This window comes from Takifugu flavidus, chromosome 5 (genome assembly GCF_003711565.1).
Source record: "Takifugu flavidus isolate HTHZ2018 chromosome 5, ASM371156v2, whole genome shotgun sequence".
In the NCBI taxonomy this organism is placed as follows: Eukaryota; Metazoa; Chordata; class Actinopteri; order Tetraodontiformes; family Tetraodontidae; genus Takifugu; species Takifugu flavidus.
In genome coordinates, this window is record NC_079524.1 from 15558146 (window position 1) to 15576285 (window position 18140).

Genomic DNA, 18140 nt, shown 5'->3' on the forward strand with positions numbered 1-18140 from the left:
GGTCAGAAATTTCCATAATGCAGTTTTAATATTAAATCACAAGTTGTTTACCTCGATTGCTTCCATTTAGATGGATATGTAAACACTAGGGCGTTTAGTGCCCTGCCTCAGGGCTCCTCGGCAGCACTCTGAAGGTATCCTGGCACCTCAATCTACTATCAGAACACCTTTCCTGCTTTGACAATAGAAGGTCTTCAGCCAAGAATCCTCCGCTTCTCCGACCAGATCCCTACACACTGAACTCCCGCTGTCCCCATACAGGAAGTAGGATTCCATATAGATTTTTTAGGATCTGCATGTTTAGGATTATTTTTCTTCTTCAGAAACCAATGGTGTCTATGATGGAAACATAGATTTTGTTTTTGTTATGGGGTAACTGACCCTCCCCTGTTACTGAATTTCCTATTTAAGGTCAGAAATGTGGCGTTAACTGTCTCTCATGCAGCCACACTGACAACAATAAGACCATTTAAAGACAGCGAAGGCCACACGTAAGGCTTGCAAAGCCCACAGTGAATCTATTCGCTGTGTATTGTAACATTCTCAATTTTCTACCAGCCTGCTGAACTGATGGTATTTTATGTGGAAACTAATTGTACCGAGGCCTTGCTGAGCTCTGAACCAGTAAAACCCGACTGTGTTCCCTCAAAAACCAACATTACCCAGTTCCTGCTGAGTCCAGCCAGCAGAAATCAATGGTGGAGTCGATTTTATTTGTGTGGCCGGCCCGTTCTGTGTGCAACACACTATTCCATTAAGCAGGAAAATAGGCAACACAAAACAATCATTAGGCTCCAGTTGGGTTGTGCTTCACACACATCTTGACATGTTTCTGGCATGACAGACAGGGACAATAAATATTCATCTAACCTTAATTATTAGATTGTTAATACAGATGTGATCAACGTAGCAAACTCTATTTGTGAAGACCGTGAAGTAAACTGTGACACTCGACCTCTCATAATTCCAGTGGGGACGACTAAAGTCACCCTCTATTACACAAGAAAAATACATAAATAGAAAAAAAAAAACAGTGAAAGTGTTGTTTACTACCAAGCATGGGCGGTTTGGGGCAACACACAACTTCACTGCACCACTAATATACTCAATCTGGGTCAAGTTGTGTCCACCACATAATGTTGCATGAAAGGGAACCAAACTGACAACCGCTAAGTGCTCCAGTGTTCTTACAGTATTATTTAATGCTTTGTATTTGTGAACCCCTTCCTGTCTCCTATTTACAGTTTTGAGTAAAAGAAAATAAATCTGAAGGCTCAAATTTAAGTTGATCGGGTTATAATTGGAAAAGGTGGCAGTCATCGTTGGGGTTCCACCTTTTCCTGCTGTTGAAACTCCTTCCTGTCCCGGAGAATCAGTTGAGACAGCTGATTTATGGATGGGGTGAGATTATTGATAACGGAGGAGATTGCAGCTGCATCCGTCTCCTTCAGGACGAAATGATGTTTGGTAGTTTTGTGCTCACTCCTACAGGACTGAATCGTTCTGGCCTCGAGGACGCAGCCTCAAAGTATTTAAGGCTCTGAAGGCCAAAATGTCACTTTTTAGTGCAGTTAAATTCAGTCTAGATGCAGATAGTTAACTGATGTAAATCTATTTTATTGTGTGGTCCAAGAAATAAATAAGAAACAATGAAACAAAATTATGCTTTTGGTTTATAATTTTACCGTATTTTGAGTGTTATTCACTTTTCTTGGGCTGCTGCGGAAGCTGCTTTATGTTAATTGCAAGGCTAATTTGGCTTGTGGCAAAGTATAAAGATTTGAAGCCAACGTCTGTTTCACAAAAGTCAATGTGAAGACCAGGTTGTTGTTTCTGATCTGTCTGTATGTCTCTAATGTGTTTTAATCTGAATTCTGGTGGGAAAACAACAACTACAATAGTAAAGGGCTGAATAAAAGGTGCATGTTTAAATTGATTAGTCACATTGTCAATATGGAGTGTTGGCTGTGGTAATTACTGGTAATTGAGTGCTTTGTAAACTGGCATTTATGGATTCCAGACTGGGAGCCGAGATGCCTGTTTTTGGCTCTTGTTCCTGTTGGGTCGGAGCCTCCCTCTTTATCTCCTCCTGGGCACCACCTGTCTCTCTTTACTGAGCACAGGAGCTCTTCACCCACATCCTAATGAGGGAAACCTATCAAATCCTTATCTGTCTTGTTCTGCGAAGGCCAAAAGCCAAATCTGGCACTTTAATAATAATCAGCTCACAGATGGCCTTTTACCTCACATCTTATAACATGAAACACTCTGGCGCCAAAACTCAGCCAACACTAACTTTTTGATCTTTGACATCGCCACAAAAAGTCAAGGTACATTCATTAAATTAGGCTTTGCCAGCTGGTGGAAAAGACAAGTAGCGTTGCCTGTATCCAGAACTGCTCCTCCCTACAGGGTGGAACAGCATATGTCTGTGGACCTGGCACACGATCAAAGCAGGAGGCGATCCGCAGCGACAGCCTTTCCCTTTAATGTCCACCGTTTGTGGCAGGAAGACGGTTGAATTACAGCTGGTGTAGACGCACATGTCCTCATCACACTCGTCTGAGGTGAGCCTGAGCTGAAGAAATAGGCACCTTGGGTCTGTGTGTATGGTCAATGCCAATGACCTTCGGAATTACAATGAAAGAACATCAGAGCAGGTGCAAAGAGCAAAATCTATTTCTAGAATATTTGTCATGGTTAATGGCAAACCGTGTCCTGAAGGCAGTAGCCGTCAGAACACCTCCCACTGTAATGATCTGTTTTGGTCTATCTTGACATTTCACGGGTCAGCGATTTCTGCATTACCAGAGACGTCGGGTGTGAGTTGTCGGATCAGAATGAATAGGACAGCATGTAATGTTTTGTGTGGTAATCAGCTTATCTGATTGAGGGCCAAGTGTGAGGACAAACAGGCCGACTACTTCGATGTGCGCTAATTTGAGTGCGACAGGTTGCTGTTCTCAGTTGGCTTTTGAGTGATAAAAGCTCAGATGTATTTGCACAATATACTGTTAAGAAGGGGATAAAACAGCCTATGCTACTTTTTATTATATAAAAAAGCCTTTAGATTTATATCATGCATATGCAGATCTTCTGCTCTGAATTCTGAATGCAGTTTTTTAATTCACCCGAACAGATACAAACCCATTGAGGTCAGCGTCTCTTTCAGAAGGGTGACCTGGCCAAGAGGTCAGCAGTAAAAGCAGTGCCAAGGGAGCTGGAACACAACAATTCAAAATTTGATACACAGGCACTGCTCAGCCGTGGAGAAGGAGGAAGGAATTAAGCCTAAAAGAGCCTCAGAAATTAGGGTCAGGCAATGTGCATATCTGCGTGCACTCAAAGAAGGCGAGTTCGAAGTTTCATATCCAACTCACCGTGGTGGGAGAGGACAACATCTCAGTGGCGAATGCTATGTGAACGTCCTGAATGGTGGCAATTCCGTGACGTGCAGATCTGGACCGGTGCTTCACTGGCTCACATTATGGAGACTCTTGTTCTGACATGACTGCCTGAGGAGTGAACGCTCTCCAAATGTCTTTGGAGACATCACGCCACGGCACATCTACCTGTACGGCAACTGTCCTTGTTAATTAGACCGGCATCACCTGTGATTTGTGAATCCGAGCCAAAATGATTCCTCTGCTGGAATGTTTTCAGAAAATTGCAATTTCCTCGTTCGTTCCGAAACAGCAATTTTTCCCTTGTGACATGTTTGTTCCTTTTTGAGGCATTAATCTTGTGAATTAAGGCCATTTTAACATTTAAACCACGCAAATTGGAGAGACGTGACGCTCTCGTTTTCAGCTATATGCTTTCTGTAATCGGTTTTAAAGTGTTATTTGTGGAAAAATGGTTGTTTTTCTTGACAAATTGATGATTCCTGCCCGCAGAATAAGTGCTTGATCTCAAAGCTGTGCTCCACAGCTGCTCTGTGGGAGGAAAATGAGCTGGTATGTGGCAGTGACGATGTGTCTGAATCTTGATTGGCGCTCAGCTGTCTGTTAAGAATAAATGACTCTCTGCAGCCTTTGATATTTCATTACATTACATTAAATTTGACAAGGATCCCGAAGAATCACATCACATCAGCAAGACTACCTCGGGAGAAGCCATCTCTTTGTAAGTTTTTGTGAAGTACTGGATTAGATGTTAGCATATGTATGTCACTTCCTCCCCTGTTTTTGCTTCTGGCATTTAGAGCAATTGTATAGTCTGCCAAGTCTGTGTTTTGAACCAGATTTCCCAATCTCAAGGTCAACACTGACCATAAAACCAGTGGGCTGTTAACCTAAATGATGTCTTGAATATACTAACTGGCTAAAAAAAAGTCACCACCAAATCAAAAAAGCTATATTCATACTATACTGCGTTTAGCTCATACTTGCATTGCTTCTTCCACTGTTGTTTTGTCCAAATTTCACCAAATGTTTAAGGGATCACCAGTCATGATCATTGCGGATTTGTTTTCCAACCACATTTCTTCCTCAAAGACGATCATTCCCCACTATCCTGGTTTTCATTTTGGATAGTTCTGAAACCAATTCTAGTAGTTTCTGCAATCTCCTGAGATGTTTTCTCTACTTGATGCTAATGTGACCCTTCTCAAACTGACAGCATTTCCATGAATTCCATGTGTGTGTGTGTGTGTGTGTGTGTGTGTTTGCGCACGCGTGTGTGTGTGTCTGTGTGTGTAGTGTTGAACCAGTAGTGGCCATTTTCTTCGATATTCAATCCTTCTCCAGTAACCAGTCCATTTAATCTCAGTCCTCTCAAAACTTAACAAAAGAGTGAGTTTTCACGCTGTTTTATTGTACCCCGCATGTTGATGTTGATGTTGAATTTAGTCTCCATCAGAGTACCCAAAGCAACATTGACAGTTCAGAAGTTAGCAAGAGTTAGCTTTTGAGATGAATGACAGTCTGCTGAATCCCAGCCAATGACTCTAGCCGGGGATGAGTAAGCCTCTGTGTCTGAGTGGGCAGCAGTGGTGGGCCTGGTTGCAGCAGTAATCATTATAACGTCTCTGCGGACTTTTAGTCAGCGCATAATAGTTTTAGCTGACAATAAAATGCAGAAGTCAAAGCTGCCTTTGTGTTCATGCAGTGGAATTGTCAGATTTTCTGGAGGCACATTGAACACACACATTGAAATGATTAATCTATATTAGTGTTATTACAGAGCCTCTTTTCTCTGCTCTGGTCCTGTAACAACCCCTCCATTAGTCTGTTTAGCACACAGGCCTGTAATTGCGTCAGAATTGTTGCCATTTGTTTTTCTGCCTTTTGTTAGTCATTTCCTCTGCCTTTCCCATGGTGCTCATCCATTCCTGTCTTGTCCTCCTCCTCATCCCTGTGTGCTCCTCAGTAGTGATGTGTCAAACCGAGCAGCAGCCATGTAGTCTTGTGTCGGGGGCTCTCTGTCAGGCCGCTGCTGCCGGTGAAGAGAGAAAGAAACTTCAGACGAAGGTGATCATCACCGCCGCTGCATAATGGACAACGGCGAGAGTCAGATGTAAATCCAGCCTTCAGCAGGAATTTAACCTTTCACCTACAGTTTCCATCAGCTTTCTTTTGTGAGGTTGTTTCCTCTCCTTTACTGCTGGTGTTGCTGTCTGTGGCTCCGCGTGCACGTTGACTTTGATGCTTCTGTGATTCCCAAGTCATGCTTGCGTGTCTGCACTTACGTACATGCACACGCATACTCTGTTGTAGGCAGTTGGAGGGTACAGTATTAGTGGAGCGCAAGCATCTGTGTCGGTGTGCAGACTTAAGCTCTTGGTTTATGTAACTTGCTCTGCCATTTCAAAAGATTTGAAATCACAAGTGCAAATCTACACCCGATTGCAATGTGTCTTGAAGGGCAGTGAGTACCGTGTATTCATATATACTGTCAATGAAATTGGTTTGGTCAGTTTGGAACACGCATTTAGGACTGGTAGGCTTGTCTGAGACTTCCCAGCATCCTTACCTGGGAAAAGAAGAGTAAATTGGGAAAATATGTGATTATGAGAGAGGAAAGTATGTCTGGGATAGCACTACTGGCATTTCTACATGCTAGAATAAGATTAAAGCTTGGCCCCAATAAAGCCTAAATAATTTTTAATCACAGTGAAAACATCTATCTATCTATCTATCTATCTATCTATCTATCTATCTATCTATCTATCTGTCTGTCTGTCTGTCTGTCTGTCTGTCTGTCTGTCTGTCCGTCCGTCCGTCCGTCCGTCCTCCGTCCGTCCGTCCGTCCGACTCATTCTCTGAACTCATTCCATTCGTGTGTGTGTGTGTGTGTGTGTGTGTTTGTAAATAACAGTCCTATGATCTTCATGCATTTTCATCCCTGGGGGCTTCAGCCCTGGGGGTATCTTGCAGCTAAAACGTTCTGTAATCTAGTAGATCATCTATGTAAGACTCTGTTGTATGTGTATGCACTCTCTCTTTCTCTCAAACACACACACACACCGCAGCAGCTCCATGCTGGCTTTGATGGAGTTCACTGAGGTAGCTTGTGTTCCTGACAAATTGTAGCAGTTGTCCTTTGCTTTTCTCTCCAGGAGACAGAGATCAGCACCAGGCGAAAGGAGTGTGAAGCACTTGAAGCAGAGGTGAAGAGAAAGAATCAAACATGTCAGACTTTGGTAAGTGCTCCCAAAATACACCCCCGGCCTTTGAGTGAAAGGACCGAGGCTGAAATTGATTTCTACCTGATAGTCTTGTCTGCCGTCATCACACATAAAGATCCCCTGAGATCCCCGGCTGTAACGATACCTTGTTCTTAAGCGATGATGACTGAAATTTGGAACCTGGAGCAGTTAAATAACAGGTGAAATCTGTGCACCTTGATAACACAGGGTGAAAAAAAACATTAATAAATTAGCTGGATCTTTGGAAACAGCAAAAAACTCCCAAAAGTGAGCGCTGCGGTCTTTTATTCACACAGGACAACGTATTTATTTTAAACCATATCATTATGCTTTTCATGACGGTGACCTCGGTAAAAGGTCAGACACGTGTGATACAAATCTGGGGTCTTTATGGAGTGTTTGTTGGCATTCTCCTCACAGTGACCCAGAAATGTCATTCTGCCTGCTGCAGTGGCCCCTGAGAACCGGGGACAGAATCCACAGAAATCAAATCTACGAGGTGGTGGAGATAACCTACGGAGAATTCAACAAAAGAACTATATCTTCTCCTGATTGGTTCAAGGAAGCGTTTTTGAACTGTGCAAAATCAAATAATCAAATATTCATTCTTTTTAACATTAGCAATTTAGTTTTTATGGAACTCTTGTTACAGTTTTGTGGAAATAGTATCGAATTAATGGTTCAGGACAGTAATTAATTGATCAATAATTGAAATCATCACCACATTAAAGGTGTGGAAGTTTAACTGGTGCTGTATTAGTCTACATTTGCAGCTGTAGGCTGGCAGATTAGCTGACAGGAACAGCACCGCTGTGGTGCACCTGGGTTATAAATCATAACACGCACAGTCATCAGCACTGGGAGGCTTTACGATGAGGGGCCGGAGAGCCTTGCTGCCCTTCTCGTGATGTTTGTTCACAGAGAGTTTGGCATTTATTGACAGTATTGATTGTCAACGGTGACTTCCTGCAGATGGTCTGTGTAATCCCATTAGGATTTCATTCAGTGCGGACCTTTGTTAATCTGGGGTCTTTGCTTTGAAATTTAAAGATAAAGTTAATTTTTTACGATGAAACACTTAAACAGCAGTGTGTGGCCTGGAGTGGACACCTTCAAATGGAGAGATTAAGCTTTTATTTAAATTGAAATGTTTGTGTTCCCCTGTGACCATGGGGCATTTTCTGATGAAGCGTCTTTGGGTCTTTTTGCCCCACATAAAAACACTCCATTAGTCCTGTTTCTTTGCTGCCCAGCACTCACATTCTCTGCTCACAGCGGCACATCGTGTCCTCGACCACTGTCAGCACACTGACTCCTGGGTAAGCTGCTCAAAGGACAAACTGTCCCTCAGTATTCAGCACAAATGGCATCCTGGTCCCCACAGAGTGCAGCACAGTTCTTATCGTCTCCTTTGATAAGTTCTAAGAACAGAGGCATAAATGCAGAAAAGAACCAGCCAACAGAATGGCGAGCTGGAGAAGGACGACAGTTGTGTCACTTAGTCTGACTCGCCTGTCCGTCTCTCTTCCACTTGTCTCTTTGCAAAGTTCAAAACAAAACTGCACCTATGGAGTAAGGGCTAGCTATTATTTAGCAGTATCTATGACACAATGAAGATTTTCTTCATTAAATAACTGTCTAAGATGGTTTTAAGGCACTAACATTTTATTTTTTATGATAACTGTTCCAGTTCCTTCTTTATCCCTCTGTTGTGATATCTGTAACACTTCTAACACTGCAATAAACACAGCAAATAAATAGTAAATCTTACAATTTTGCACCTGCAGGCTGCAGGGATTGGTTCCATTATATCTGGCCATCCCATCCGCTGCCTGTTTTATTGGTCCATTTGGATACTGTTGTTGTAGAAGTCCTCAGACATAAAGTCTGCAGCTTATTTCAGTCTTAATTCAGTGACTGTGGTGATGTGTGACAGCATCACATGGACATTTCACCAAGGTCAGAAACTGCGGCCTTTGACGAGGTCTGAGCGTAAAGAGTTCTTCTGAGTTTATAGACGGCCGGAGCCATCTGGAATCTCCCATCTTCTCTACGCAAAACTACAGTTTATTCAGAGAAGCATGACTTCTGGCATTTAGAGTATGTTGCCATGGTAACACAATTGCCCAAATATGTAACTCACTTAATTTGTTGCTGGGAAAAATGACACAAGTCACATTAGTGTGCTGGCCTTTTTTACACATATTAAAGTGTTTTATGCATAACTGATTTGGTAGATGCACAGTCCCAGTAAAAGAAGTTCACTATTTATAGAAGTATGTCCATTTTCTTGTTACAACATTGGCATCATGTCACGCACACAGTCGAGCCCTGTGGCTACTTTTATCATGTTGATGAATGTGATTAGTTCAGGAATGAATATGAAAACACTGCTGGTATAATTTAAGTGAATAAAACAGCACAAACGTAGCTCCCAAAGTTCAGTAGGCATTCAAATGAAGGTTTCTGTGCTCCACTATCTACAGAAATCCAGAAAAGTCTAATCATCTGTTGGCTTGAATGAGCTATAAGATCTGGTTTCCAAAGTGTGGGGAATGAGGTGCTAATGGTTGACATTAGCTGGTCTTTGGAGAGTCAGAACGCTGAGTTTCATGCAGTGTTCATAACCGGCGAAATATCAGACCTTCAGATAATGATGAGGTGTTATATTTAGGTTTATATGATGAAAAAAAGCTTTAGGCTTCTGAGCCATCCCTAAGCTCACAGGCCCACCATAGCAAAGGGATCATGACACACACTGATTTGTATAAAGCATTACCATGGTGACACTAAAGGACAAAGAAACAGCTGATTATCTGTTTCCTAAACAATTTGATTTGCAACAATACAGTACAGGAAAGATTGTTAAATGAGGTTAAAAAGCCATGTTGAAATGCTTAAATTAACCAGAGGCTTAAATCTTAAATGCTCATGCATTTATTGTGTTAATGGTGTACAGACAGTGGGATTTGAGCTGTATTTTTCCTTCAGAAGAACACCCAGAGGCTCAGCCAGCCCATATTAGTTCTGAAGTGAGGGATCAATGGATATGAATAAGAATGCCAATGCAATCTGCTTCTTGTGCAGGGAGCATTAAAATTGACTGCACATAACTGATGCTGGTTGAAATGCCAATATTTTGGGGGAACCCAACAGAAATGGAATTACTGGAACAGCAGCAGATCTCAGATTGGTACTGTTCTTGTTCACTCCTGTCCTGGACAAAATGTACCCTCAAATGCTAAATGCATTATGTGTTAGTGCTGCACAATGTCAGAAGCTTTAAAGATTTTAAAAACAAAACAACAATAAAAAAACACTGTTTATTATAATGATGTCAATGATGTGAATAGATGCAGTCACAATGGTGTTGCAGTGTCCTATATTATCTTCCATCATTAGGCAGATTCAGGATAAGCTGAGCAACTTTGCTTTGGTTTGTTTAAATCCTAATACATCCTCCTTTTGTACAATAGAAGAATTTACATCTTTGTACTCCGCTTGGATCTTGAATAATAACAATCACCCTTATCAATAAAAGAAATTAGTCATAAACTGTCACCGTTTAGTTCTGTCATGTAGCATTAACAAACCCGAGACATTATAATAGAATCTGACTATCATCAATGTGGGTTGCCATAATTAAACAATTAGTTAATACTAATATTTTTACAGTAACACTTTGCTTTAACATACTTTGCCCATCATGATCAGGGGATTTTATTATCCAAAAAGAAGCTTTTAGGCTTTCCAGGCAATTTTCTCTTTTCCAACCTGCTCAAAAACTTTAATTGTTCTGGACAGAGACAGGACAGTAGTGTAGCTGGCCCTGAGTGTCACACCAATCGTGGTGTAAAACCTTGTTTGTCGCCTGACACTAGGTTTGAATTCTGTTGCAACGTTGTTCACCTAACATGATTTGTTAATATCAATATCGTTTGGAAACACTAAGAAGATCATAACAGGCTCGAGACACATTTGATAAGCTAACATAAGAAATGTAATGTGCCTTAAATTGTACTGGTGCAAAGTACAAATGAATGTAAAAGTGATCAAAAATTGCTCTAAAATTTGTTACAGGCATTTTAACAATCAGTACCAACTCCAGCCAACAGGGGGCGCTGCTTAACCCCCTTCAACTCGACTCTGTTCTAGATTGAGGGTTATTGTGGCTGGACACCCACTTGTTGGTAGCTACAGACCTAAAGTGTCTCCATTTGTAGATTTTAGATTGGCCTGCTGGATTTCTAAAGTCTTTAAATCGCTGTAAGCCAGGAGTGCCCAAAATCCTACCCATGTGGGCCATAGTCCTTCTGGGTTTCTGTGCCATCAGCCCGAAAACAGGTGAAAGCGTTATGTGCCTTGTAGGACATAAATCCTGGCTCGGCTGTTGCCTTCAAGGACTCGATTTGGGCGGCCCTGTTATAAACTTTTCCAGTTTCGTGTAAATAAATCATAAATAAATTATAAATCAGTGACTGCAGAATTTTTATTTGGGGGGTAGGTTCAAAGTAGCTCTAGTTTACCTCCAAGCTCATTTTCTTTATTACACTGCAGGTATGCTAAACCCCTTCAGCTGTTTGGAAGTCATTAACTCAAGGGGTTACTTACTTTTCCCACTAGCATGATGAGGTTTTTACGGTTGCTCACAATAAAGATATTAAAGCTCAAAATGCTTATTGTGCTGTTATTTAGACACATTACATGTGTCAACACCTTTTGACTGACCACATTAAAGAAGAAAACCCATTTACATTTTTTTCTTCATGTCTGCATTTAACCTTAGTCATCTTTTATAAGTAAAACATAAATCAACAGGAGCACCCCCTCCATCTCTGGCCATTAAGAAGCACTGCATTGTATGTGATACATTACTGTACATGTATCATGCATGAGCTCATGGCTTCCTCGGCTCCTCAAAAGAACAACATTTGGCCTACATCATGCTGAAGCTGCAGTTAGCTCTATATCTCAGAAGGCTCCAGCTGACACTGCAAATAGCATCCATCCCAAACTACTGATGACGGATTGGTATTAAGGTTTTCTCCTCTGCAGTTATAGGCTGTATTATTTACCCTTTATATAAGATAGCAGGGGAAGGTGATTGTTGGCATGCGTGCAGCATTGCAGCCTATTATTGATGGAAATGTTCCTGGTTTTCATCTCTGCAGGTAGGCATTTATGCTGTAGGTTATTATAGTGACAGGAGTGGCAGCTTCTCTCACTCATGTCTCCTAAAACATACAAGAAAACCTTAGTGGATTACTGATGAATAATACATTGGCTAAAGCTGAGTTCGGCCAGCCTAGACTAATTATTGTCCTAAACACTTGTCTTTCTGCCTCCACTTTTCCAGGAGAATGAGTTGCAAGATTTCCTGGAGGAGAAAAACCATTTAAACCTGAAATTGTTCAGCAGCAGCAGCCACAAGGCATCCGAGTATGCGAAGGTAAGAGGAAAACATGTCATATATTAAAGTCTAACGGAGGAGGGGAAGGTGCAGGTTGTAGCAAGGAGCAGTACTGAAGAAGAATCCCTCACATTATCAACACTTTAAATCAGATCCGAGCCACATTTGTCTATCCAAGAGCCTTAGTGAAATAAAATACTGAACTTTAAAGGAGTGGATTGTCAAAATCTGCAGATATAAGGAGACATAGTCAGATACTGCTAGGGTGCAGTTCATCACATTTACTCAGGACACCTTCAAAGCACTGCTGAGGTGCCCATGAGCAATCACCCAAACGCTCACATAGGGCCCTGCTACAGAGAGTGCAGAATTATTAGGCAAGTTGCATTTTTGAGGATTAATTTTATAATTGAACAACAACCATGTTCTTAATGAACCCAAAAGACTCATTAATATCAAAACTGAATATTTTTGGGAGTTGGAGTGGGGCTTTTTTGGTTTTAGCTATTTTAGGAGGATATCTGTGTTCAGGTGACTATTACTGTGCATAATTATTAGGCAACTTAACTATATACCCATTTAAATTATTTATTTTCACCAGGGAAACCACTATAACAGCTCAACATTCACAAATATACATTTCTGACATTCAAAAACAAATCAGTGACCAATATAGCCACCTTTCTTTGCAAGGACACTCAAAAGCCTGCCATCCATGGATTCTGTCAGTGTTTTGATCAACATTGCGTGCAGCAGCAACCACAGCCTACCAGACACTGTTTTCCCTCCTTGTAAATCTCACATTTGATGAGGGACCACAGGTTCTCTAAGGGGTTCAGATCAGGTGAACAAAGAGGCCATGTCATTAGTTTTTCTTCTTTTAGGCCCTTTCTTGCCAGCCACTCTGGAGTACTTGGATGTGTGTGATGGAGCATTGTCCTGCATGAAAGTCATGTTTTTCTTGAAGGATGCGGACTTCTTCCTGTACCACTGCTTGAAGGTGTCTTCCAGAAACTGGCAGTAGGACTGGGAGTTGAGCTTGACTCCATCCTCAACCCGAAAAGGCCCCACAAGCTCATCTTTGATGATACCAGCCCATACCAGTACCCCACCTCCACCTTGCTGGCGTCTGAGTCGGACTGGAGCTCTCTGCCCTTTACCGATCCAGCCACGGGCCCATCCATCTGGCCCATCAAGACTCACTCTCATTTCATCAGTCCATAAAACCTTAGAAAAATCAGTCTTGAGATATTTCTTGGCCCAGTCTTGACGTTTCGGCTTGTGTGTCTTGTTCAGTGGTGGTCATTTTCAGCCTTTCTTACCTTGGCCATGTCTCTGAATATTGCACACCTTGTGCTTTTGGGCACTCCAGTGATGTTGCAGCTCTGAAATATGGCAAAACTGGTGGCAAGTGGCATCTTGGCAGCTGCACGCTTGACTTTTCTCAGCTCATGGGCAGTTATTTTGCGCCTTCGTTTTTCCACACGCTTCTTGCGACCCTGTTGACTATTTTGAATGAAACGCTTGATTGTTCGATGATCACGCTTCAGAAGCTTGGCAATTTTAAGAGTGCTGCATCCCTCTGAAAGATATCTCACTATTTTTGACTTTTCAGAGCCTGTCAAGTCCCTTTTCTGACCCATTTTGCCAAAGGAAAGGAAGTTGCCTAATAATTATGCACACCTAATATAGGGTGTTGATGTCATTGGACCACACCCCTTCTTATTACAGAGATGCACATCACCTGAAATGCTTAATTGGTATTGGGCTTTCGAGCCTATACAGCTAGGAGTAAGACAACGTGCATAAAGAGGATGATGTGGTCAAAATACTCATTTGCCTAATAATTCTGCACTCCCTGTAAGAGCTGGTGAGCTGGAGCCTTCACTCTCATGCATCTAGGACAGGCTCCAACACCCTCCCCATGACCCCCCAAGGGAAAACAGCAATAAATGAAAAGTTCATTTTCATATTTTCTCCCAAGTTTATTCATCTCAGTCATATAAGAGAAAGAAAAACAGTTCTATAGTTTCTCCCCTTCAGTCTGTTAACGATACTAGAAACTAACTAGGGTCGTGTTGATGCTACACACACACACACACACACACACACCATTTAGTATCAACTAGGGGAAATTGCTGTTTCTGCCGAGTGTCGTTGGACCGAGAAGTCTGATGTGTACGATTTTGTGATGGTATGTCAGTAGGCTGATTATTGGACGGATTGATGACATTCACATTTCCACCTCCATAAGTTGAGGTGGTGTTGGATATCATCATTTATCTATGAAAATGTCCATCATTCACAGCAAACCCTGTAGTGCTGGAGCAAAGAAAGTGCTGTCAGAACAATGGACCGTCTCTGTAGACGGGCCTGATTGGCAGGTTATTGCTTTTGGAGTGTATAAAGGTAATATGCAATTATTAGAGTCTGTTCTGGGCACAGGTTGCACATGGAGCAGCAGAACTCTTTAAGAAATGAGCAGATATTAGCTCTCCGTGGTCCAGGACAGGTTCCCCCCCTCCCTCCCGGCTCATAATAGACTATTGACCTGCTTATGGTGAATACAGTAGTGTTTGATCTGTCTGCATTAGGTGTAACGTCAGGGCAGAAGAAATGATTTGCTCACTTCTTCACCGTTGTGGTCTCTCTTCCAGGTGTTCAGGAGTCATTACTGGTCCCTCTAAAGCCAGGATAAAAATCAAAACACTATTGATCTGTTGGAAAATAAGGTCTAATTATGATACAGATTTTATTAGAGAGTTGAAGTTGAACTTGTTGAAGCATTTTTTGCGAGGGGGGGGGGGGGGGGGGTTATTGGTTTGATGAAGATGCAGGTTTTAATGGTTGTGTAGGCTAATCACGTGGCAATTTTGCACCAAATAACAAAACTAAAATTAGGAAAGAGCCACAGTCTTGTCCCAACAGCCACCCAGAAAGGTGAGCCTCCATTGCCTTCATGCTCTACTGTACATTCACCCTCAGGCTGAAGAAGTTAGACAAATAATGACATCATCATGCTCAAATGCTATTCAAATCTATTTCCTCTCTTTTTTTGTTTTTGTGGGTAAAGTCTGAATATGTCAACCTCAAGGAGACCCTTGGTGCTGTGACAAAGGAGAGAGATTTAGCTCTGTTGGAGAGAAACCAGCTCCAAGGCAAACTGGAGAACCTAGAGCAGGTGCTCAAGGTGAGGAACACAGTTCTTATAGTCTGCCAGTATGGTTGAGCTATGTTGCCTTCCAGTGTCCTGTGTGGAGGTCTGACCAAGAGCTGTGAAGGTGTAGATGCTCGGCGCAGTCTGCACCCTCCTCATCTGTCTCTTCCCTTCTCTTCTAGCTTTACCGTGTAAGGTATCTGAGCATTCCTGCTTTCTTTTCCCACTTTGAATGCTTTCTGTCCACCTTCTTCTGCCCAACAGCACTGTGAAATGTGGTTACTTTGCTTGGGAAAGGACCCAGACTTTGATTTCATGAGAATGGGTCAATAAGTAATGGAGGATATTTGACTTATTTGAATAATATGTATGGATTTGAAATGCTGTCTTGCGTTCATGAATTGAGATGAAGAATTTGATTTTCGGCTTCGATTTGAGGAGATTGAGACAACTTTGGAAATTTAACCAGTCCTCCCTGATTCATTTCAAATCCAAGAGGGTCAGGCTAATCGAGCATTGCCCAGATTCTTTGTTAAAGCCAAAATACCGATTGGATGTTGCAGCCATATTTATGGAGGGTTCTTGGCTTCATTTGTCGTTATGACCGGCCATAGATACGTGAGCATGCTGCAGACTTTGCTCACCCTTTCATGTAACTTAAAACCTTTTATTGATCATGCAAAGCTCTTCCAATAGTCTTAGTGAACTGACCTGTGACAGGTGTTGTGTTACCTAAAGGGCCAGCAAACCTGGCGGTGCACTGGTGTACATCCACCAAAGCATTGCAAGCCCACGTCCGTGAGCCCCTTTGGTTAAAAAAGCAAGAGAAACGTAAAAACACATCTTTATCCTATTACCTGTAGTGGTTTATTGCACTACAAGGAGAGATTTAGAGCTACAGCTAAGAGGAAAAAGATGTTGTGAGTTTTAATTTTAAATCGTGAGTATGCTCTTTACCAGCCTCTGTTTGTGTGCACATATAACACCTGGGATGTGTATGAATTCACCGTTGCACCTGGTACTGGAATCTGGTCGACCTGTTTGAATTGTAGTTCTGTTTCCAGCAGCCCTGTCCTTCCTCCCACCCCCCCAACGGCTCTCTAACCCTGCGCTCTCTCCCTGTGGACAGCATATGCGTGAGGCTGCGGAGCGGAGGCAGCAGTTAGAGTTGGAACATGAGCAGGCCTTGGCTGTCCTCAATGCAAAGCAGCAGGAGATTGACCTTCTTCAGAAGGTAGGAGGACTCTCGGCGCAGGTTCGGACTCACTCACATGTCCGGTCAGGGGCTGTGTCAAAACCAACAACTCCTTTATGGAACACTGGCCACCCAGACAGCACGGAAATGACCTCAGAGGCGGGAAAAAGCAGCAAATATTGAATCTCGGTGATAGTGCGACCCTGTTGATTGTGTTGATGTGTGTATTACCTGCCTGTTTCCTGCCTGTTACCTGCCTGTTTCCTGCCTCCTAGACTTTACAGACTAGTACAATTTAATTTCTGTGTGACTGAAGCTGGAGGGCTAAACAGTAGTCAAGCCCTTTGTCCACTGAAATTTAGAGGAGCCAAAAGTTGCCTCTTTTATATTTTAAGGCGTTTTTTAAGATAATGTCTATTTTGTCCTTATTCTTGTCCTACAAAGCAAAAAATATAGACTTTATTCAAAGCAGGAGTCATGCTTCCAGCTCTGATATTGAAGCCAATGAATCCTTTTAAAACTATTGAAATTCCATGGGATGCCATTTTATAGCAGCTTGGATTCCTTCACATTTTCCAAATTATTTATCTGTTAAAGAACAAGGAAAGATGCAACATGTGCCATATTTTTGACCCCTGTGATTTTATTGTGCTTCATTTAAACTGTTAATGGATGTTGTTGTGTTTTGAGCTGTTTGGTTGAACAAATGAGCCGAACAACATGACGTTTGGAGTAAAATCATTTTCGGTGCACAAGTGACTCTGTTTTAAGCAAAAGGGGTCCAGGTCATGTTTGCTCAGGCTGTTTCTGTCTGTGCTGAAGCAGACAGTAACACCAGACCAGTGTTTGACTGCTGATACTCAGGTTGTGTTTGGACCTGTTCTCCAGATGGCCTGACCTCCTCCCAGTCAGTTTCCTACAGTTTCCTAAATCACTGCTTGTGATTTATAAAATATCCACCCTCCAGATTCCTTATATGTATTTTAACTGTGTGTTTTTAGCTTCTCAAATAAGATGACATTTATGATGAGAAATTGTACATCTTAACATCCTTATTATATAAAATAATCCCAAATTAAGAGGTACTTTATCATTTTAATTTGCATTGGTTTTAGCTTGTTACCTGTTAAACCAGCCAGACGACAGCTCCATAATCTAACAATATTTGCAGCGTTCACATCAGAATCAACAGTATTGTCATGTTTTTTTTTAATCAACGCGTCAGTTTGTGTTTGTAATTACAACTGACTTTCATCAGACGCCAATCTGACTCCATCTGTCTCATCGTCAGAACGATTTTGCTCGGAGGAGAGAAGTTATTGGACTGTTTTTCCACGCTAACCCTGTGTGCTCACCCTGCTTCTGTTACCCCGCGATGCCTTCACTGTCCTTCGTGTAAAGACAAAAGCTCATATGAATTCTGATGGTTTCACTTGATTTATGACCCATACATGCAGATTTAATCAGGAAAAAAGATCCCTGTACCTATTTTCAGTGGCTAATTATTTTGCCACTAAAATAATTTGTCGCTGAAGTTTAAAAAAAAAAAAAAATCCTTTATAAAAGTAAAATAATAAAAATTACTAATTAATTTACCTGCAAACCATAGCTGAGAGGACATAACAGCACAAAAATGGATGATGTAAAAAAAAGATGAACACCTTTATATTTGAATCTATGATCTATAATCTAAACCCCTGATTACTGAGTCGGGTTATCAGCAGCGGAA

The 18140-nt window shown here is 41.8% G+C and overlaps 1 protein-coding gene across 15 annotated transcripts in view; it reads left to right on the forward strand.

Annotated features, from left to right (window-relative positions):
- The window catches only part of rimbp2b (RIMS binding protein 2b), a 63516-nt gene that overhangs the window by 20274 nt on the left and 25102 nt on the right, over window positions 1–18140 (forward strand). For 14 of the 15 annotated variants that reach the window (XM_057033782.1, XM_057033774.1, XM_057033784.1 and 11 more), the window contains 4 exons: window positions 6560–6643; window positions 12006–12098; window positions 15133–15249; window positions 16346–16450. In XM_057033782.1, coding sequence (XP_056889762.1) covers window positions 6560–6643; window positions 12006–12098; window positions 15133–15249; window positions 16346–16450 — 399 coding nt within the window. Of the gene's footprint in view, window positions 1–6559; window positions 6644–12005; window positions 12099–15132; window positions 15250–15290; window positions 15408–16345; window positions 16451–18140 lie in introns of those variants that run through there. The other variant, XM_057033785.1, reaches the window with a different exon arrangement.